The 24,602-nt window shown below is 51.0% G+C and overlaps 1 protein-coding gene across 2 annotated transcripts in view; it reads right to left on the reverse strand.

Annotated features, from left to right (window-relative positions):
* Positions 1 to 3,149: 3,149 nt before the first annotated feature.
* LOC116943874 (uncharacterized) overlaps positions 3,150 to 24,602 on the reverse strand; it is a 54,240-nt gene continuing 32,787 nt past the window's right edge. For both annotated transcript variants that reach the window (XM_032957156.2, XM_076068132.1), the window contains exons 2-10: positions 11,800 to 11,929; positions 11,135 to 11,231; positions 10,152 to 10,207; positions 9,520 to 9,570; positions 8,687 to 8,798; positions 7,984 to 8,020; positions 6,510 to 6,608; positions 5,793 to 5,873; positions 3,150 to 4,856 (exon numbers count right to left, since the gene is read on the reverse strand). In XM_032957156.2, the coding sequence (XP_032813047.2) occupies positions 4,044 to 4,856; positions 5,793 to 5,873; positions 6,510 to 6,608; positions 7,984 to 8,020; positions 8,687 to 8,798; positions 9,520 to 9,570; positions 10,152 to 10,207; positions 11,135 to 11,231; positions 11,800 to 11,926 (1,473 nt within the window). In that variant the 5' untranslated portion in view covers positions 11,927 to 11,929 and the 3' untranslated portion in view covers positions 3,150 to 4,043. The remainder of the gene's footprint in view (positions 4,857 to 5,792; positions 5,874 to 6,509; positions 6,609 to 7,983; positions 8,021 to 8,686; positions 8,799 to 9,519; positions 9,571 to 10,151; positions 10,208 to 11,134; positions 11,232 to 11,799; positions 11,930 to 24,602) is intronic.

Below are 24,602 nucleotides of genomic sequence, written 5' to 3' on the forward strand. Positions count from 1 at the left end.
GTAGTGTATAGTGACGTGAAGCTGTAAGTGTAGTGTATAGTGACGTGAGGCTGTAAGTGTAGTGTATAGTGACGTGAAGCTGTAACAGTGTAGTGTACAGTGACGTGAGGCTGTAACAGTGTAGTGTATAGTGACGTGAGGCTGTAAGTGTAGTGTATAGTGACGTGAAGCTGTAACAGTGTAGTGTATAGTGACGTGAGGCTGTAAGTGTAGTGTATAGTGACGTGAAGCTGTAAGTGTAGTGTATAGTGACGTGAAGCTGTAAGTGTAGTGTATAGTGACGTGAAGCTGTAAGTCTAGTGTATAGTGACGTGAGGCTGTAACAGTGTAGTGTATAGTGACGTGAAGCTGTAACAGTGTACTGTATAGTGATGTGAAGCTGTAAGTCTAGTGTACAGTGACGTGAGGCTGTAACAGTGTAGTGTATAGTGACGTGAGGCTGTAACAGTCTAGTGTATAGTGACGTGAGGCTGTAACAGTGTAGTGTATAGTGACGTGAAGCTGTAACAGTGTAGTGTATTGTGACGTAAAGCTGTAACAGTGTAGTGTATAGTGACGTGAGGCTGTAACAGTGTAGTGTATAGTGACGTGAAGCTGTAACAGTGTAGTGTATAGTGACGTGAAGCTGTAACAGTGTAGTGTACAGTGACGTGAGGCTGTAACAGTGTAGTGTACAGTGACGTGAGGCTGTAACAGTCTAGTGTATAGTGACGTGAAGCTGTAACAGTGTAGTGTATAGTGACGTGAGGCTGTAACAGTGTAGTGTATAGTGACGTAAAGCTGTAACAGTGTAGTGTATAGTGACGTGAAGCTGTAACAGTGTAGTGTATAGTGACGTGAGGCTGTAACAGTGTAGTGTATAGTGACGTAAAGCTGTAACAGTGTAGTGTATAGTGACGTAAAGCTGTAACAGTGTAGTGTATAGTGACGTGAGGCTGTAACAGTGTAGTGTATAGTGACGTGAAGCTGTAACAGTGTAGTGTATAGTGACGTAAAGCTGTAACAGTGTAGTGTATAGTGACGTAAAGCTGTAACAGTGTAGTGTATAGTGACGTGAAGCTGTAACAGTGTAGTGTATAGTGACGTGAGGCTGTAACAGTGTAGTGTATAGTGACGTGAGGCTGTAACAGTGTAGTGTATAGTGACGTGAGGCTGTAACAGTGTAGTGTATTGTGACGTGAGGCTGTGACAGTTCCTAGACCTTGGTGTCCGGAGCAGCTTTTGAGTGAAGCTGTTGCCTAGGATTCTACCACGAATGCAAGGCGAGCGTGGCGAGGCATGGCGAGGAACCGGTAATGAAGATACGATGACAAACGCAGGCGATGTAATAATTTGTCCTGCTGGCTTGAGCCAATGCAGACTACACGGAGAGCGGTGGCCGAGTCGAGTTGTAGACCGTGGACATCAAGGACGACACGCGCCTTGAGATTGTTGCACGTTTTGATGGCGATGTTGTTGACGTGAATGTCCAACGAACAAGGTGGAAGAATCCAGTGGACACCAAGGAATGTTACGCGGTGCGTAAAGGAAATGGTGATGCCGGAAAATCGTGGCGTTGCGAGGAAGAGAGGGCGACATGAGCCTCTGTCGGGTGCCAACGAGTATGGCTTCAGATTTGGCTGCATTTAAAGATCGTGCGACCACAGCGAGTGCTGGCAAGGCTGTTGTACACTCAGAGAGATTTTCAATTCCTTGAGCACTCGTGGGGTTTTATTGATGTGTAGAATAGAATATCAGCAAAGGAGTGGTATTTAATTCCAAAGCTATCAATAAGTCGGTCGACGGGGGGATGTGTAGACGGCAAACAGTAGCGGTACAAGAACGGCGCCCTGCGGGACCCCGCACGAGTGCTTTGTGATCGTGGATGTGGATTAGCCTATTTTAACAGTGGAGTTCCGTTCAAATGGGTTGAGATCTATTTAAGGACTAATTCTAAGTCAGACTCAAGAAGGCTAGTAAAGTAGCCAACCATACTAATGGGAGGTGCTAATCGGAGATGCAACAGTCCCACAGATAACCGGCCATGTGCACCCACAGGTTAGAAACTGATTCTGTAGAGGACAGAGAGGATACTCATTCCTGCAATGTCTCGTGGCCAGCCGTTGAGATTATTCAAGGTTTCGGAGCTTCCTCTTTACAGAAGATTCAAACTGCTGCATTGCCTTGGATCAACAGTGATTTTGTAACGAAACAAAAATAGCATCCACCTTTGGGGGATCGCATCTTGCTCTGTGCAAAACAAACACAACGTTGACTCAGCCAGGTAGTGGTAGTGCACACCTGTAGTCCAGTATAGTGGATGCGGGGGGGTTAGCGTATCACACAAACGTTGTTACCATCTCGCTACGGAGGTCATGGATTTGATCCCGGCCCTGACGCCTGCTGTATATTTGGAGTTTGCGTGTCTCTCTCTCTCCCCGTAGTTGCGTGGATTTTTTGTCAGGGCCCTCCGGTTTTTCCTCCCCACGTTTAGAATCAACATGCGTTGTATGTATGTGGCTGCTCTAAATATCCGCGTGACAAGCCACTTCATTGAGCTGTTATATTATATGTGGCCAGGTTTGCTTCTAAATAAGAGCCGTACAGCTCAGTGGGCCTAACGTGGTAAGAAAATTTAGTTTAGTTTTAAATGTTGTGAAACTCCATTCCCGCGTTGAGTCGAAGTGCCTGCCGTAACCTCTGGCTTGCTGTGAGAGGTCCGGATACAGAAGAAAATGTGGACTCCCATTTGTTTCATCTGGATAGGATAGAGTGTTTCCCCCTCGCACGCGTGGATTCTTCTCCAGGTGCTACGGTATCCTCCCCCGCATGTAAACACTCATTAATTGGTAGAGAACACCTTAGCATCGAGAGCACCGCAGAGCTTTGGCGATCGCCCGTGGTTCCTCACGCCCTCTCGAGTCGTTCTCTCTCTACGAGTGGGCGAAAACTGTGCACGTCACGAGTCAATAATCATTGTTATTGAAATTTTAAAATGCAAGAGACAAACACGTTGCTGGGAAGATTAAAACGTGCGTTATCGGGCCTTGTTGCGACTGTCGTTGTTGTTCTGCTGCTTGACTGAAAACAAAAAAACGGAATACCCCTGGGGAAGCCGTCACAGTTTTCACATCAGGATGTTGTGCATTCACGAGGCACTCAAAATCCTATTTTTATCCGAGCACATTACATTTTAATAACCGTCAAGTTGTGGCAATTTTTACCTAAACACTTGACAATCCAATGAGATGTACACTCTATTAAGGTTGCCACCATTTCCACCGTAGACCAAACACAGACACATTTCCGAGTCGGCACGAGGTCTATCGGTACTCAGCGATCTTCCGTAATGTGGTTCAACACAATACCGATAGCAGATCTCGGTACAAATTCGTTCCCGCTGTCCGAACGGACAGTGATGAGAAGGAAACTGGTACTATTTGGACACATATATGTAGGACGGACGACAACAAGAAGAATTATAAGTTTGTTGTTCGGGGAAAAATGGAAGGTACCAGAAGGAGAGGAAGACCTCACAGAGAATGGCTTGATGACGACATCATAAGAGATTGGTGCCAGAAAGATGTGGCCACTACTTGAGCCATATTGGCACAAGACAGAGGAAAGTGGAAACAAATTATAAAATGTTAAGTGGACATCTACAGGGGCCGGCTATCTGCCCATGGACCGTGATGATGATGATGATGATTTCAGAACAGAGATGCCAATTCCTGGCCTGTCCAAGCCAAATGTGGACCGGTAGCAACCCTATAAATATATACACACACACACAGTACACGCAACAACAATAACACGCACACACACAGTACGCACAAAAACAACAACACGCACACACAATACAAACAAAAACAACAACAAGCACACACACGGAGTATAGGGAAGGATTCCGATGTTTGTTGGTAGCCGAGGCGACGGCGATGTGGGTTGCGACCGGGGTTGGGGGGGGGGGGGGGGGCGAGCTGCTGCTGCGTGCGGGGTGGCCGACGACGGACAGAGGCCGAGGTGGGGGAGGGGGGGGGGGAGCGCCCCTCCACACCGATCTCCTAGCCCAGCGTGGGCCCCTGCAGGCCGCTACCACTGCTCAACTTGGGCAGCTTCGCTCTCCGCGCGGCCACGAGCGACGGCGACGACGACGGAGGAGGAGGAGGAGGAGAAAGCAGCCGCGTCGTCAGAGCCAACGGTTGGGCCGCCACTCCAGCCCGCACGCCGGGGGCCGACGACGCGGTCCTGCCGGGGCCTACGACGGGCCTCGACGCAGAGGCCCGGTCATAGTAGCAGGAGGAGGAGGAGGCGGCGGTGGGGGCGCCGGCGGGCGACGCTCGCGGAGGCACGTGGCCGGGCCGCTCGCCATGGCCCCCCGGGCGCGGGCGCTTGAGGCCGTTGCTTTTGCCGTTGCTCTTGGCGGTCGGATGGATGGGGCCCGCCGCCGCCGCCGTGCCAATGGCGGTGGCGGTGCGGGTGGCGGTGCTGGTGGCGGTGGCGGTGGCGGTAGAGGAGGAGGCACCGTTGGTGAGGCCGTTTGGCTGCGAGGGAGGCAAGGGCCGCTCGGCGCAGGCTGGCGTTGGGCTGCGGTTGGAGGGGGCCGACGGGGCCAAGGGGGCCGACGGGGCCAACGAGGCCAACGGGGCCGACGGGGCCGACGGGGCCGACGAGGCCGACGAGGCTGACGGGGCCGACGGGGCCGGCCCCGCAGGGGAGGTCGCGGGGGGGGGAGGGGGAGTAAGAGGGGGGGGGCCGCGTCTCCTCTCGCGCAGGGCCTGACTCTTGAGCTGTGCCTCCAGCGCCGCCTCCTGCTGCCCGCGCCGCATGCCCACGCACACGGGGAACACGCGGTAGCGCAGGGGCAGGGGCCCGTCCTGCCCACACACACACACCGGTGAACACGCGCACACACACACACACACACACCGGTGAACACACACACACACACACCGGTGAACACGCACACACACACACACCGGTGAACACGCGCGCACACACACACACCGGTGAACACGCGCGCACACACACACACCGGTGAACACGCGCACACACACACACACACACCGGTGAACACGCGCACACACACACACCGGTGAACACGCGCACACACACACACACACACCGGTGAACACGCGCGCGCACACACACACACACCGGTGAACACGCGCACACACACACACACACCGGTGAACACGCGCACACACACACACCGGTGAACACGCGCACACACACACACACCGGTGAACACGCGCACACACACACACACCGGTAAACACGCGCACACACACACCGGTGAACACGCGCACACACACACACCGGTGAACACGCGCACACACACACCAGTGAACACGCGCACACACCGGTGACCACACACACACACATAATAAGACAAAGATCCCCCAAGTAGCCTTAACAGACTGTTAGGGCAAGTGCTATTAGTGAGTAGCACCTATGAAGGCCGGCACGGCACATGTGGGGGTGGGCGGCCAGCACCACGCCCGGCCGTCTTTGCCTCCCTAGTGGCGATATTTTTACGCACTGCACCAGGTACTCATTTGAGGCTGAGTCGACCTGGGGGAGGCCCAGGACCGGTTCCGATCAATTGTCACCGGCGTTGGTGGTCGCCGAGCGGGATTCATAAAGCGCACGGCACGCTAACCGCTGCACCACCGCTCTCACCACCAACAGCATGCGCGCGCGGGTGCTGGCACTTGCCAGCACCTGGCTCGGAGCCTGCAAGCGTCGGGGGTGGGGTAGAGGGGCAAGCAAGGGGGCAGGGCCAGGACAGCCTCCGGGTGCTGCTCGCTTACCCGTCTCCACGCGTAGATGTACGCGATGTCCATGAGCGTGTAGTAGTCCTTGAGGCTCTCGTCCTCGTACATGACGTCTACCTGCGGAACGGTGCGGTCAGGCGCGCGGTCACGCAGCTCCCGCGCGTACAAAGACGACAAAAGATCATTCTCGCCTCCCCGCCCCCTGTGTAGCCTGTAACAGACTGTTGGGGGGGGTCAAGTGGTACACACGAGGGGGTGGGTGGCCAGCACCATCCCCGGCCGTCTTTGCCTCCCCCGTGGCGATGTTTACTACACACCGCCGTACCAGGTACTCATTTGAGGCAGAGTCGACCTAGGTAGGGAGGAGGCCCAGGACCGTCACCGTTGGTGGCTTTGAGCGGGAAATTGAACTCGGGTCGCCGGGATCGTAGCGTGGTACGCTAACCGCTGCCGCTACCCCTTGTATGCACGCGTACACACACATATACATACGTAACTAGAGACACGCAAGATTCAGGAAAAACAACGCGCGCACAAAGCCGGATGTTCAAGTGCCACCGCGGGGTTTTTGTTGCCACCTGCGCCCAGACTTTCCCCTCCAGCGTTGTGCTCTGCTAAGAGGCAGCTGCCTGTCCAGGGAAATCTGCAAAGCGTGCCGTAGCACTCGGACCGCCATTTGTCATTGTCGCACACTGACTGCCGTTTGCTAGCGTATCACACAGGCCGCCGTTTGTTAACGTAGCGTGAGCTCACCTGGTAGTTGCTGGGGATGTCCATTTTGTTTCTCAGGAATTTCCGCAGGTGCATCACCGCCATGGCGGCTGGGCACTGCAGGTAGCGCTTAGCGCAGTCCTACAGCAGCACGGGGTGACGCGGGGTGACACGGGGTGACGCGGGGTGACACGGGGTGACACAGCGGCACGGGGTGACACGGGGTGACACGGGGTGACACAGGGTGACACAGCGGCACGGGGTGACACGGGGTGACACGGGGTGACACAGTGGCACGGGGTGACACGGGGTGACACGGGGTGACACAGCGGCACGGGGTGACACAGTGGCATGGGGTGACACGGGGTGACACGGGGTGACACGGGGTGACACGGGGTGACACAGCAGCACGGGGTGACACGGCGACACGGGGTGGCACGGGGTGACACAGCGGCACGGGGTGACACGGGGTGGCACGGGGTGACACGGGGTGACACGGGGTGACACAGTGGCACGGGGTGACACAGGGTGACACGGGGTGACACGGGGTGACACAGTGGCACGGGGTGACACGGGGTGACACGGGGTGACACGGGGTGACACAGTGGCACGGGGTGACACGGGGTGACACGGGGTGACACGGGGTGACACGGGGTGACACAGCAGCACGGGGTGACACGGCGACACGGGGTGGCACGGGGTGACACAGCGGCACGGGGTGACACGGGGTGGCACGGGGTGACACGGGGTGACACGGGGTGACACAGTGGCACGGGGTGACACAGGGTGACACGGGGTGACACGGGGTGACACAGTGGCACGGGGTGACACGGGGTGACACGGGGTGACACGGGGTGACACAGTGGCACGGGGTGACACGGGGTGACACGGGGTGACACGGGGTGACACGGGGTGACACAGCGGCACGGGGTGACACAGCGGCACGGGGTGACACAAGGTGACATGGGATGACAGCGGCACGGGGTGACACGGCAGGCATTAAACACAGCACGCGGAGGTCCTGCAGCGTGGCCGTATTAAAAGGGGGGGCCTAGGTGCGGCAAACTACTCAGCGGAGAGGGAGGGGGTTCATCAACTCTCATCAAACGGTACGTGCTCAGGAGACTAAGCGCGGGGCCACAATGCCGATCCGTTCGGAAAGGGCCGCCGCTGCTGCTGCTGCTGCTGCGAGGGCGACAACCGGAGTTTGCGTGATGACGGTTTAAACAATAAAAACACCTAATTTTCTTGCTGTGGTTTTCACACCTGATGACGATTGCTTGTGTTGCAGTCGAAACGTCGTGAGAATTTTATTGTTTTATATTTTTATTATTTCATTGTTTCCCTTCTACGTGGTGACTTTACCGAAAGAACCAAGAATATGAATCCCTGCGGTCACGAAAGCTTTAAATCAAAACCACTACTGCTGTTAGAACGGCCGAGACTTCAGTGGGGGATGCAGGGAGCTCAGCCCTCTGTGGCCGCCCCCACCCACGAGCCACGCAGCAGCTTTTACCTTGCCGTTGATCTTGAATTCCTCGCTGTTGGGAGCGCTGAAAAAACAAAAACGCAGTCAACGTCACCGCTGTTCCGCGTGGCGTCCGGCAGCACAAAGTGATAAACAGTAACGTGTAAAAAAAATATACGTATATAAAAAAACAGAAATTCGCTCATTTGTTAGAATTTTCGAATTTCACGCTGGGTACTACAAATGTGATGCTGCCCTGAGAGTTGAACTTTTTCTGCCATCGTACGTAGCCAACCGCGCGAATCGGAGGCGCGGGTAAATTATGGCGCTTTGAGTGGCAGATTTGTGCCGGGCGCGGAAACCACACAGGGGTGTAACGCAAACGTAAACTTGACCCTTTCCTGCTCCGGGCCAGTGGTGGAAATTGCACATTACTATGGCCGGGAGTGAGTTTTGCGCACGGCACAAGCCCACTGCTGTTGATTTCCGTACAGAGCAAAAGTTCATTCATTGACCCCCCTGGAAGAAGAGACGATGGGCCGAGTGAACCCTGGCGAGTAGGATTGAAAGTCCGCTCCGTTCTGATGGCAAGCCGCATAGGTTAAGTGATGATAACTCACCGCACAAACAAGAAATTACAAGATAATTCATTACTAAAGCACCACCAGCAGCACCATCATCATCATGACCACCAGCACGATCATCATCACCACCACCACCGCCACAGCCGTGGTGTGACTGCACCACTCACGTGTGGCTGGCGGCTGCATGGTGGTACTCGATAGACAGGCTGATGATCTCGTCGTCGGTGATGATCTGCTTGTCTTCATCCGCCACTTCTCCCCGCGCCTCGTTGGAGCCGACTGCAAACGACGGGCGGGGGGGGGGGGATGGGGAAACCGGCGTCACGCTAAGAACACGCCAAGAACCCCACCGTGCGGCATGGACGGCGACAACGGCCCGGGTCCCCACGCCGCGATCGGTACATTACATCTCCTTGACCGGCACCTTCGATTAGCGCAGTTTGGCTATGTACGGTCAGAAATAACATCAACATACGTACAACATACATACAACATACATACAACATACATACAACATGCGTCCAGCGCCAGCGGTCGTGTAACGCCTGCGCTCCGTGGACTGTGCTGGCAGCCAGTGCGATGGCGCGTCGCGGGCAAGGCCGGTCCTCCCCTGCCACTATAAAAACGAATCTGAAACTGACCGCAAACGCATCTCCTTTTGACTACCAGGCAAGGCCCACTGAGCTATGTAGCTCATTTTTCAGAAGAGACCTGTCCATCACAAATGACAGCCCAACGAAGTGGCGGCTTATTGTCACGTGGACATTTGAACGTGCGATGTCGATTCGAAATGCGGGGGGAGAAAAACCGCAGGTCCTGGAGAAAAATCCACGCGACCACGGAGAGAGAGAGAGAGAGACACGCAAACTTCAAATATACAGCAGGCGTCAGGGGGGTCAGGATCATATCCACGACCTCCTGTATCAATCACCACCACTGGCATCATCGCGACATCGCCAGAGAAACCGCCACCGCGTGCCGCAGGAGAGGTCCCACTCACCGTCAGCCGCAGGGTGTGCCGAGTAGAAGTCTCTCCTCCTCTTCATCTCATCTGCAGCGACACGCAGGGGAACGTGTGAACATGGGGAAACGGGAACAGGGGAACGCGGGACCCCAGAAAACGGTCTTGAGAATCGGTGATGCCTTCCTGGATAGATAATCAAATTAGGATTTATAACCAGTGCGGGGGGGGGGGGGAGGGAGGGGGACTCTGTTTTTATACCGTGAAATGGGAAAGGCACCGTCTCCATTGCCAAGATCAAGATGTTACCACGACAACAACAACAACCGCCATTCGCCACTAAGTGGCGGCGACGTCACCACGACGCTTGTGCCAGGCCATGTGCACCTTGAGGCCACGACCACACCACCACCAACACCACACCACCGCCAAAACGAGTATCTAAGTGCATCATTGCGTACGCATCAGCACAGGGAGGGGAAAAAGCAACACCACCCCTCCTCCTCGCGTGCCACAATGCCGGCCTTCATTAGGTGCTGCTACTCGCGGACAACACTCGCCCCCCCCCACCCCAACAGTCTGTTGACGGCTAGACGGGGGGGGGGGGGGGGGCGGGGGTCTTCGTCTTTGTTGTAATGCCAAGGGGACACCGCGAGCACAAAGGGGTTCACCTTTGAAGAGACCGGGGACGAGTTTGTAGACGATGTCTTGCAAAGTCTTGTCGGACCTGAGACACGAGGGACGCGTTAGTGGCACGCGTGCGAACGTGGCGCTGTCATCTCCATCTGGCTGCCGCCTGATGAAGCTGGTTGTAATTACCGGCGAAACGTCGTACTCAGTTTGTAAATGTTGTGGCTTGGCTCTCCAACACACCGGTGTGCTGTACTAGTGACGAATTTGTCAAGTTCTGTTTACGTGACAACACTCACTAGTTGGCCGTGTCGGGTGGTGGTGGGTTTAACGACAAACTTATATATTTGCGAAATCTAACCCAAAAAAAACGCAAACCTCTATTATGGTAGTGTAAAGACTTAACTTCAAAACACGAGGTCAAAAAGTGGCACTTTTGTTTATCTTTAATTTTCAAGTATTTTTTTAAGCTTTGGGGGAAACGTGCCCGTGGTGTCCCCGCGCGGCTGCTGCCTCGCTGTAGGAGCTGTGCCGACGCTGGAGGTTGAACTTTTTTCGCACCGTACGTAGCCAGCCGTGCTAATCGGAGGTGCGGGGGAAGGACAGAAAACTAAACGCAAAAAGCAGTCGTAAACAAATTAATTTTCAATCTGGGATTTTTAAAGTGCACAGCCTCTGGTGCCTTCCTGATATCGGAAGGAAGAGCGTTCCAGACGGCCGCAGAGGCGCATCTGAAAGCGCGCGATGCGGTGACCACAGCCAAAAGCCGCCGCCGCTGCTGCTGCTGCTGCTGCGAGGATGACCGGGGAGTTTCGTGCGATGATGGTTTACGCTCCTCGACAAGATCAGCAGCGAGGTCAGCAGCGAGGTATTGTGCGGTTCATTTGCGGCAAGCACTTTGTGCGCGACGAGTGCGACGAGGTGCCAATGCACGTGCGGCGAGGCCTGGGACTCCAGGCCGAGTCACCCGAGTGTGCTGAACTTATTTCGCACCACCGTACCCCACAGCCAAGCCCGTACTAACCTGAGGTTTAGGAGTGGCCGGGTCTTGTGCACCTGGACGTCACACACCGGGCAGAACTTGCTCGACTCCAGGTAGCGGACGATGCACGTCTTGCAGACTGCGAAGGGACAAAGACAAAGGTAACGGTCGCCCCCGGTATAACCCACCACAGGCCGTTGGGGCAAGTGCTGTTATAGCAAGCACCTATGAACGCCGCTATGGCACACGAGTGCTGTGGCCAGGATGACGCCCGGCCACCTTTGTCTCCCCAGTGCTGATATTTACACCACACCGTACCAGGTGCTCATTTAAGGCTGAGTCGATGTAGAAGAGGCCAAGAATCCGGTTAAAATATTTGCCACTGTTATTGGTCACGAGCTGGAATCTGAACTGGGGGTGGCCGTGTCCGTAGCGCGGTGTGCTAACCACTGTGCCACTGCTCCCCACAACAAAAAACAAAGATCCCCCGAATAGCTTGAACAAAGTGATGTCAGTGAGCACCTAAAAGAGTTGGTATGGGCACGAGAGGGGGTGGGGTGGCCAGCACCAGGCCCGGCCGCCTTTGTCTCCCCAGTGCTTGCTAAAAGCACTTGCCCCAACAGTCGGTTAAGGCGTATACGGGGGATCTTTGTGTATGTGTGTGTGTGTGCCTGCGTACACGAGTGTGTACGTGTGCGTGTGCGTACACGAGTGGAGACACTCAGTGATGGTGGTGGCATCGATGAAGTATCCCCCGCACAGCACGCAGATGAGGTGCGGATTAAACTCCGTCATCTTGATGCGCGTCGTGCGGTGCATCATCGGGTGGCTCATTCACTGTGACGACGAGGAGGATGGGGGGGGGGGGCAGAGAGAGGAAGAGGGGAAGTGGGAGGAGGAGGTGGGGAGGGAGGACGAGGAGGGATGGGGAAAGAAGAGGGGGAAGACATCAACAATGGCACCGTTAGTGATACACAGAGAGAGATAGACAAAGACAAAAAACCCCCCCATATAGCCTTAACAGACTGTAGGGGCAAGTGCTGTTAGCGAGTAGCACCTATGAAGGCCGGAACGGTACACGAGGGGGTGGGTGGCCAGCACCACGCCCGACCGCCTTTGTCTCCCTAGTGGCAATGTTTACACACCGCACCGGGTAATCATTTGATGCTAAGTCAACCTAGGGGAGGCCCGGGACCGGTTCAGATAATCGTCACTGGTGTTGGCCGTGAGCGGGAATCGAACCCGGGTCGCCAGGTTCATAGCGCAGCGCGCTAACCGCGACACTATCGCTCCCCAGAACAGAGAGAGATAGACACAGAGACACAGAGACAGACACTTTATATCTTAACAGTCAAGATCCACTGAGCTGCTTAGCTCTTTTGCAGAATCGACCTCGCTGTCACAAGTGATAGCTCAGTGAAGTGGCCGATCGTCATCACGTGACAATTTATCGCTGTAGCAAAGTACTTTCAATGCGTGATGTTGATTCTAAAAATGTGGAGGGGAGGTAGGGGGGGAAACCCGGAGGGGTCCTGTAAAAAAAAATCCAAGCGGCCACAGGGAGGGAGAGAAAGCAAACTCCAAATACGGATGGCAACATAGCGATAGATTGACACGGAGATAGAACTGCTCCCAATATTATTGGTTTGGAAAGCCAATGTGGCCAATCGACTACACAGATCTGTTAACATGTGAAGAGAACGGTTATTTACGTAGGATATGACCCATAACGTTCCACAACGACGCATGACGAGTTTGAAGCCGAGTGGCACTCATCCTGCGCCAGTCCTGGAAATTCCACGTTTGTATGACGGGATGGAGTCTGGGGGGGGGGGGTTGCCGCGACGTGGTGATAAGCCCTCTGAAATATTGTCAAATATACCATCCACGGTAATCGTATCAACTGCGGGGCATTTTTTATAACATGTCGTTATTTCGGGATTATTGTTGTTCATTTCATTTTCATTCAATATTATTTTGATTTCCTCACTAATGATTTACCAAATAACGCGATAATTGTAGTTTGAAATATACAGTATACGCTAAGTGCAGTCGTGCTGATTAATCGTGGAACCAGCATGCCATTCCGAGAGTGGCCACCAGAGAGGACTACAGCCCCACTCACCACTCTCACCACCCTCACCACTCACCACCCCCTCACCACTCACCACCCTCATCACCCTCACCACTCATCACTCACCACTCATCACTCACCACCCTCACCACTCACCCTCACCACTCACCCTCACCACTCACCACCCACTCACCCTCACCACCCACTCACCACTCACCACCCATCACTCACCACCCTCACCACTCACCACCCCCACCACTCACTACTCACCACCCACTCACTACTCACCACCCTCACCACTCACTCACCACTCACCATTCACCACTCACCACCCACTCACCACTCACCAACCACTCACCACCCCCCTCACCACTCACCACCCACTCACCACTCAACACCCACCACTAACCACCCCTCACCACTCACCACCCCCCCCTCACCACTCACACCCCCCACTCACCACTCACCACCTTCACCACTCACCACCCTCATCACTCACCGCCCCCCCCTCACCACTCACCACCCCCTCACCACTCACCACTCACCACCCCCTCACCACTCACCACCCCCCCCCTCACCACTCACCACCCTCACCACCCTCACCACTCACCACCCCCCTCACCACTCACCACCCTCACCACTCCCTCCCCCCTCCCCACCCCATCCCCCCTCACCACCTACCACCACTCACCACCCCCCCCTCACCACCCACCACCCCCCCTCACCACTCCCTCCCCCCTCACCACTCCCTCCCCCCTCACCACGCCCTCCCTCACCACGCCCTCACCACGCCCCCCTCACAACGCCCCTCCCCCTCACCCCCCCCCTCACCCCCCCCCTCACCACGCCCCCTCACCACGCCCCCTCACCACGCCCTCCCTCACCACGCCCCCTCTCGCACAACAAGATAAAGATCCCCCGGGTAGCCTTAACAGACTGTAGGGGCAAGTGCTGTTAGCGAGCAGCAGCTATGAAGGCCGGCACGGCACACGAGGGGGTGGGTGGCCAGCAACCACGCCCGACCGCCTTTGTCTCCCCCCCAGTGGCGATGTTTACTACACACCGCACCAGGTACTCATTTGAGGCCGAGTCGACCTAGGGGAGGCCCATCACCGCTGTTGGTGTCGATCTCCCGTTCCCCATAACGTGTCGTCACGCACACACGTGATCCATGTGTAGATACCCCATTGCATCATAGGGAGTGATGGCGGCGTACGCTGCAGCCATAAAATCCGTGGGGTATCTATAAATGGATCATCGTAATGTTTTTGTGTGCGAGTGAACTGTTTGCGAACACCAGCTGGGGCTACTGTGCTGTGACCCGCCCGGCCGCCTTAAGTCTCCAACCATCGCTTATTTCACACACACACCGCGCCAGGTAAACTCATTTGAGGCCGAGTCGACCTAGGATCGGTTCAAGATTTTTCGCGACCGACTTAGCAGCAGCAGCAGTGGGCTAAACCACACCACTACCGCTGCCCACTTGAAGAGCAACAGGAATCATCTTGAACGACATTATCTACAGCTCTGTGACACGTTCACATTACAAGGGGGCATCGAATATACCGAATAGAATATCAGAATCGGTCTCTATATCCTGGAGAAATCCGATGAGCTACTAAGCTCTTTAGCACAGGTCAAATAAAACACGCGCATTCTGTGGCGATGTCGCTGCTGCTGCTGCTGCTTTTGCTGCGGTGCACACTCAAGAGTGAACACACACAAACACAAGCAGACAAGCAGCGTTAACACACACAAGCAGAGTTAACACACACACACAAACACACCAACAGTTGACACAAACACACAAGGAGAGTGAACACACAAACACACACAAACACAAGCAGACAAGCAGCGTTAACACACACACACAAACACACCAACAGTTGACACAAACACACACAAGCAGAGTGAACACACAAACACACACAAGCAGAGTGAACACACAAACACACACAAGCAGAGTGAACACACAAACACACACAAACACACACAAGCAGAGTGAACACACAAACACACACAAGCAGAGTGAACACACAAACACACACAAACACACACAAGCAGAGTGAACACACAAACACACACAAGCAGAGTGAACACACAAATACACACAAACACACACAAGCAGAATTAACAAACACACACAAGCAGAATTAACACACACACAAACACACACAAGCAGAATTAACACACACACAAACACACACACAAGCAGAATTAACACACACACAAACACACACAAGCAGAATTAACACACACACAAACACACACAAGCAGAATTAACACACACACAAACACACACAAGCAGAATTAACACACACACAAACACACACAAGCAGAATTAACACACACACACAAGCAGAATTAACACACAAGCAGAGTTAACACACACAAACACACAAGCAAGAGTTAAAACACACAAAACACACACACACACACAAGCAGAGTTAACACACACACACAAAATACACACACACACAAGCAGAGTTAACACACACACACAAAATACACACAAACACACAAAATACACACAAACATACAAGCAGAGTTAACACACACACAAAACACACACAAACACACAAGCAGAGTTAACACACACACAAACACACACACAAGCAGAGTTAACACACACACAAACACACACACACAAACCACACACACACACACAAGCAGAGTTAACACACATATAAACACACAAACACACACACAAGCAGAGATAACACACACAAACACACACACAAACACACAAGCAGAGTTAACACACACACAAACACACAAAACACACACAAACACACAAGCAGAGTTAGCACACACAAACACACAAAACACACACACAAAACACACAAGCAGAGTTAACACACACACAAACACACACAAACACACAAGCAGAGTTAACACACACAAACACACAAAAACAAACACACAAGCAGATTTAACACACACAAACACACAAAACACACACAAACACACAAGCAGAGTTAACACACACAAACACACAAACCCACAAAACACACACACAAGCAGAGTTAACACAAACACACAAGCAGAGTTAACACACACACACAAAATACACACACACACAAGCAGAGTTAACACACACACACAAAATACACACAAACACACAAAATACACACAAACATACAAGCAGAGTTAACACACACACAAAACACACACAAACACACAAGCAGAGTTAACACACACACAAACACACACACAAGCAGAGTTAACACACACACAAACACACACACACAAACCACACACACACACACAAGCAGAGTTAACACACATATAAACACACAAACACACACACAAGCAGAGATAACACACACAAACACACACACAAACACACAAGCAGAGTTAACACACACACAAACACACAAAACACACACAAACACACAAGCAGAGTTAGCACACACAAACACACAAAACACACACACAAAACACACAAGCAGAGTTAACACACACACAAACACACACAAACACACAAGCAGAGTTAACACACACAAACACACAAAAACAAACACACAAGCAGATTTAACACACACAAACACACAAAACACACACAAACACACAAGCAGAGTTAACACACACAAACACACAAACCCACAAAACACACACACAAGCAGAGTTAACACAAACACACAAGCAGAGTAAACACACACACACAAGCAGAGTAAACACAAACAAACAGAGTTAATACACACCTGCTGGGTCTGTCCCGAGACCTCCTGCCAGCGTGAGCCTTCGACAACTTAACGTGTACTTAAAGTGCACCTAGCCTGGCACAGGCGTTTTGTTGACGTCACCGTCACTTCGTTTGCGGATATTGGTATTGGTGGCGCAGTGGTGAGCGCTGCACTTTATAAACTAACACGAAACTATTTTACAAATATATATGCTTAGTTTTTTCGGTAAAGTCACGTTGAAGTATATGTTATATATATTTTATTATTTTGTTGTTTCTCTTCAACGTGACTTTACCGAAAAAACTAAGAATATGAATTACTGCAGTCACGAAAGCTTTAAATCAAAATTTATTTTACAAATGTTTACCAGGTAAAGCCCACTGAGCTAGGGAAGATTTTTTCAGCAGCGTCTTGGACATCATCACAAATGATAGCTCAACGAGGTGGGGTATCAGCTCGTGGAACATTTCGAGCCAAAAAACTCTCCAAAATCGGCGGGCGACCCGAGTTCGATTCACACTCAATAAATAATGAGACATTTATTCAACATCGAGAAATGTCTTGAATGATACATCTATGACATTCTGATAAACATGAAATGAGCTCTCTTTTAGACGCTGCTGATGATGATGATGCTACAGCTAATTCAGCATGAGATATCTTAATTTCTGAAACAGCCATTCAATGCTGAGATTTCTTAAATAATGAGATGCGATATATTGGATCAGATTAATAGATGTTAGATTGCGAGTTATCTATTATTTTATGAGATATCTACGGTGAGATTCGATTATGGGATATTAGGTGATGTATCGTTTGAATGATGATATATCCCGTTAGGTTAGGAGATTTACATCTTATCGAATACAGATATATGTAGGGCCTTATTCCAGGGCGCTTTACAACAATTATAAAACGGTACATAAGATGATAGGTGTTGAGATAAAGAGTAAGGTTGTTGTGGAAAGTGGTGGTGTAGTTATGGTGCCAGCAGAACAAGCGGGAGTGGTTAAGAAGGTTTAGGGGTAGTGGATAGGGGTAGAGTAGTGATAACCGTGTTGGTTAACATCGCTGTTTAACCATACTTCACCACGATGGTCAGGGCGGGTTGATAATTATCACTCGCCACTGGCGTTTTTAGGTGTTATCTAGAGTCGAACTCAGGAAACCGAGATAATAGTGCAGCTTACTGCCTGCACGTATAACGTTGTAGGAATAAAAAAAACGTATAGTCTAAACAGACTGATCGGGGTGGGTTGCCAGCACTACGCCGGGCCGCCTTTGTCTCCCTCTTGGCGACGCTTACTATACAACACACCGCACCAGGTGCTCATTGTGGAGGTTGAGTCGATCTAGGGGAGGGCCCGGGACCGTTGCAGACAGTGAGTGGGAATCGAACTCTGGTCGCCGGGTTCGTAGCACGGGTGCACGCGCGCACGCACAAAGGGTCGAACAACACATGGTTCACACCATGCATGCTCATACACAAAGACAAATATCTCCCCGTACACAACGCCTGAACGGAATGGACCGCACGCACACGCGCGGACAAAACGTGCAGCCGAGGGGCAGTTTAGAAACACTCCTAGACGACTTATTTATGAACACGCACATATGGTCTGGTGATAATGATGATGATGCTGCTGCTGCTGCTGCGTTGGCAGCGGTGCACAATGAACAATAACACTCAAACACATTCGTTAATAATAACACTGGGGCCTTACAATAAAAAAAAACATAATAGGCGACGTTTCAGGGAAAGGTCCTTCTGTTTGGAGGCCTTTTACACACACACACATAAACACGTTTTATACACACACACACATAAACACGCTTTATACACACATACATAAACACGTTTAAAACACACACAAACACATTTTATACACACACATACACACATTTTATACATGCACACATACATAAATACGTTTTTTTATAAACACACACATAGATTATAAATATATATACAAATCTTCTCCCGTATAACTTTGACATTATTGTCGGGGCAAGGGTTGAGAGAGTCTCGCCTGTGAAGGGTGATGCACGGCCGATAAAGGGCAACAAACCTAACCGGTCCTGGACCTCCCCTAGGTCGACTCAACCTCAAATGAGTACCTGGCGCGATGTGTAAACATCGCCACTGGGGAGACAAAGGCGGCCAGGTGTGGTGCTGACCACCCACCCCCCCTCGTTTTCCGTGCCGTTCTTCATAGGTGCTCGCTAACAGCACTTGCCCCAACAGTCTGCTGTTACAGGCTACACGGGGGATCTTTGTCTTTTTTCAGTATATAATATACATATGTATTTATATATGCGTGTACACATATGTATACATGTACGTATGCGCGCGTATACATATATACATATTTATATATGTATGTCTATGTACGTATACACGCGCACGATATTAATACGCATATAGGTGTACATGTGTATAGCATATAGTTTCGTTATACAGAATACGCACGTGCACGGACATACACAGAGCACACATGTACAGTATACATACATAATAATACTACACATACCCCGGACATGCATATACGTCCATCCATATGCGACACACACACACGTGCTTATGTACAACACGTGCATGTAAAACAAAGCATTACATTCATAAACCATCGACAGCAGCATACATTTTAATAGATGGCTCTGAGTGGACGCGCCTAGACAAATACTGTAACAGTTCGAGCCGGGACCACACACCAAACATTTGGGTACAAATGTATAGCGCTAAACTCTTTGGTTCTTTCAGTAAAGTCACGTAGAAATAAATTAAAATAATAGAATACGACGTTTCGATTGCAACACAATCAACCGTCATCAGGTATGAATGAATGAGAAAACAAACCGAGTGAACTTTAGAAATGTAATGCAATACAACACAGAGAGTCGGTTAACACAACAGTTAACACTTTACCTGGTTGATTACGTTCTTCCAAAGATTGTAAAATTTGAAGTTAAGTGTGTGTGAGAGAGAGAGAGAGAAACAGAGAGAGAGACACAGAGAGACACACAGAGACAAACACACAGAGAGACACACAGACTGAGAGAGAGACAGAGAGACACACATAGAGAGACACACACACAGAGACAAACACACAGAGAGACACAGACTGAGAGAGACACACAGACAGAGAGAGAGACACAGAGAGACACACATAGAGAGACACACAAGCAGAGACACACACACAGAGAGACACAGACTGAGACACACAGAGAGACACACAAGCAGAGACACACAGAGAGACTCACAGATTGAGAGAGACACAGAGAGACACACATAGAGAGACACACAAGCAGAGACACACACACAGAGACACACACAGAGAGACACACACACACACAGACACAGACTGAGAGAGACACAGACTGAGAGAGACACAGAGAGACACACATAGAGAGACACAAGCAGACACACACACAGAGACACAGATCTCTAATACTATAGTTGACTCTCTGTGATTATACAGTTACTGCATGAGGATGAAATCCGTCAACCATAAAAAAGATTACCGAATATCAGAATCCAAAAGATATTTGTCCTGGAGGTGGAATCCGATGAGCTTTGAAACTCTTTTTCGCAAGTGTCCAGATATTGGCACGGGTCGGCGAGTTACAAGACGGAGGGGGGTGGGGTGGGGGTAAAGCAAGTCGCTCGAATAAATAAGTAAATATTTTTTTTATATTTTGTATTTTACTAGTTAAGACATCAACTGAGCTGTGTAGCTATTTTTCAGAAGCGACATTGACTTGCGCAGATCAACAGCTCAGCCAAAGTAGCTTCTCATCATCATCACGCGGGGATCCATTGCGGCCAGGACACTCTGAGCGCCGAGTCTTCTGAACGTGGAGGGAATTAAGTGAAGGCAATGGAATTAAATGAAACGCAGAATGTGAGACCAACACGAGCGGAGTGTGATTGTGTTTAAATACTCGGCAGGGTTCAGTATGAAGCCCAGAGTTGCACGCTACTGCCGCTACTACCACCGCTGCAGATGCTGCACAAACAGACACAGACCCCCCCCCCCCCCCCATGTAGCCTGAACAGACTGTTGGGGCAAGTGCTGATAGCGAGTAGCACACCTATGAAGGCCGGCACGGCACACGAGGGGGTGGGGGGGGAGGGGTGTGGCCAGCACCACGCCCGGCCGCCTTTGTCTCCCTAGTGGCGATGTTTTACACCAGGCACTCATTTGAGGCCGAGTCGACCGATCACACGGGCATCATCGGTGAACCGAGTAATTCGCCTGCCGTGGAGTGTGACGCTAAAGCCGACAGACAGCAGAGGGGAGAAAACGCCTATTGAAGATAATAATACATATATACGGTACCTATACATACTGTAACAGTCTGCACAGCAATACGCACGCAAATACATGAGTATATCTATTGTATTTACATATATACGCGCTTTCACACATTGGTGTACACACACACACACAAAGGTAGAGATCACCCGTATAGCCTTAACAGCCTTCAGGAAGCAAGTGATGTTAGCGAGCTCACCCACATGCGCATGCACGCTGAGTCACACACACAATCCGTGTTGGCGTACAAGCAGCCCGCGCCTTCCTGAACACGTGCCTCTCTGACACAGTGTATTGTGGTACAACATGCACAATTATTATATCTGTTGGACTTTTGCGAGTGTCCAAAATGTTGAAAAATATTACGTTTAAACCCTTGCTGGCAATAAAACAGGAGGCTTGAAGATGTTCAAACCACCAAAGAGGCGCACAATTACTGCAAGCCATCAAGTCTGCGTGAGCCACGCTTACCCTGTGGGAAAACATTCAACAACACACAACCATGCTTGGATAATAGTAATAATAATCATCATATACGCATTGTTTCTTTGAAACTGATTGGCCTACACCAGAGGCAACCTTCGCTTTGGCCTCGTCTCACCAGTGTCAGACCCGGGAACAGTGCGCGCACCAAGACGAACACAATGCGTGCACTTCAACACACGAGCTACAGTTTAGAACGGCGATCGTCAAACCAACAAAAAATAACGAAGAGGAGCGATTTTTTTTGTTGGGGGAATTCGGTCAAACTAAAAAAAAGACTCCCCCATCAATATTTCAGTACGAAGACGTTGGTGGGGCTCCTTCATAAAGAAGTAGCGGTTCCTTAAAGAGCCACTGGTTTATCACGACACAGAATGCGGCGCATTTTAGCACAACGCAAGGGATTTTATAGTGCGACAAGAATGCCTTGAGTAATGAATGCGTGTTAATGCAACACGCAAAATCCATTTTGAGTATAAACACACAATCCATTTTAATACGACGCAAATAATGCGTTTAAATACAGATAATTAATTTTAGTATAACACATAGTATACGTTGTTGTACAACGCATATAATGCATTTAAGGTACAACGCACAGCATTGCTTTTTATTACAACCCACAGACTGTTTAGTACAACATGCAGAATTCATAGCACAACACACAATGGATTTTAGTGTAACATGCGATATTATGATTTTTACAACATACAAAATGCGTTTAGGTACAACACACGGAATTAATTTTAGTACAACACAGAATAATACATTTTAGAACAAACGCAATGCATTATAGTACAACACCGAATGCGTTTTCACCATTGCATCCACACACACGCACTTAGCTATGCATGCGTATTCACCAATGAAGCTACACACACACACTTAGCTATGCATACGTATCCACCATTGCATCTACACACACGCACTTAGCTATGCATGCGTATTCACCAATGCATCCACACACACGCATATTCACTGAGCTATGCATGCGTATTCACCAATGAAGCTACACACGCATACACACTTAGCTATGCATGCGTATTCACCATTGCATCCACACACACGCATACACACTTAGCTATGCATGCGTATTCACCATTGCATCCACACACACGCATACACACTGAGCTATGCATGCGTATTCACCAATGAAGCTACACACACACACATACACACTTAGCTATGCATGCGTATTCACCATTGCATCCACACACACGCAAACACACTTAGCTATGCATGCGTATTCACCAATGAAGCTACACACACATACACTTAGCTATGCATACGTATCCACCATTGCATCCACACACACGGATATTCACTGAGCTATGCATGCGTATTCACCATTGCATCCACACACACGCAAACACACTTAGCTATGCATGCGTATTCACCATTGCATCCACACACACACACGTAGCTATGCATGCGTATTCACCATTGCATCCACACACACACTTAGCTATGCATGCGTATTCACCAATGAAGCTACACACACACACAGCCATGCGTGCGTTTTCACCAACGCATCTACACACGCATGAGGTTTCACCAAGGCACCCACACACATTCACACTCAGCTGTGCGCGCATGCACGCTATGTGCAGCCTGCACAACACAGCCAGCGTGCAGACACACACAGCGTGTCCGTCATCGGGCCAAATCATCGATCCGTCGATCACCGCCGACGCTCATAACCCGGAGTTCTACGCGAGCCCCAAGCTCCGCCGAATCAACAAATCGACGAGGTCCCTCGCTTTCTCAAACAGCACCGTATTTTCCCCGATTATAAGACGCATTTCAGCTCCAGGCTTTCAAACGAAACATTTGGGGAGTGTGTGCGTCTTATAATCCGGTGCGTGCGACCAGATTTTTTCCCATCACGTTATTTGACAACGGGCGAGGTGCGTCTTATAATCCCGGAGGACTGCGGCATTTGGTGAGCAGTGCACCACGTTGTGGCACGGGGGGGCTGCGCGACCCGGCAATTAACGTCACGAGAAACAGCTGGGATAGTTGACAACACTCCTCTTTACTTGCAACTCTAAGAGCAACACACGTGTGCCATTGGCCGAAACGTCACCCAGTTGTACTGTACGTGTATATACACGTGAACAACTATACTAAATAGCTGTCACGGGTACATAATGACACATTCACATATTTACGCGATACAACCCCCCAAAAAAACCTGTATTACGTGTGTGTGTGTGTGCGTGTTTGTTTTATTTTCAGACAACGAATCTGTTGGGGTTGTTGTTATCGATTGTTTTTTTTGTTGTAGCGCTGACAACGTAGCAGCATCATCAGCATCGGAGGAGGAAGAAGAAGAGGAGGAGGAAGAGGAGGAGGAGGGAGGCATCACCGCCGAATGATGCGCGCGTCACTATGCCAGTCACTGCAGGGACGGGCAGCGATCAACGTCAATCATCAACTCGCCGTACTTGAGAAACCCGGTTTTTAATCATGGCTCTGTGTGTGTGAGTGAGAGACAGACTGCGGGCAGCGGTAGTGTTAGCGGTTAGCGCGCTGAGCTCCTAACCTGGGTAACCCGAGTTCGATTCCCCTTTCATGGCCAACACCGGTGAAGATTATCTGAAACGGGTCCTGGGCCTCCACTAGGTCGACTCGGACTCAAATGATTACCTGGTGCGGCGTGTATCGCCTCCGGGGAGACAAAGGCGGCCTGGCGTGGTGCTGGCCACCCACCCCCTCGTGTGCCGTGCCGGCCTTCATCGGCGCTACTCGCTAACAGCACTTGCCCCAACAGTCTGTTACAGGCTATAGGTGTGTGTGTGTGGGTGGGGGGGGGGGGTCTTTGTTGAACTTTTTTCGCACCGTACGTAAGCCAAGCGTGCTAATCGGAGGTGCGGCTGACAGCGCAGTAAAGGCAGGGCGCGCTCCGATTCACGACGTGGGCGCGAACTGGGAGACTTCGCGGAGCCCGC

This window comes from Petromyzon marinus, chromosome 19, assembly GCF_048934315.1.
Source record: "Petromyzon marinus isolate PM22_M1 ecotype Great Lakes invasive population chromosome 19, UKy_Petmar_22M1.pri1.0, whole genome shotgun sequence".
Classification (NCBI taxonomy): domain Eukaryota; kingdom Metazoa; phylum Chordata; class Hyperoartia; order Petromyzontiformes; family Petromyzontidae; genus Petromyzon; species Petromyzon marinus.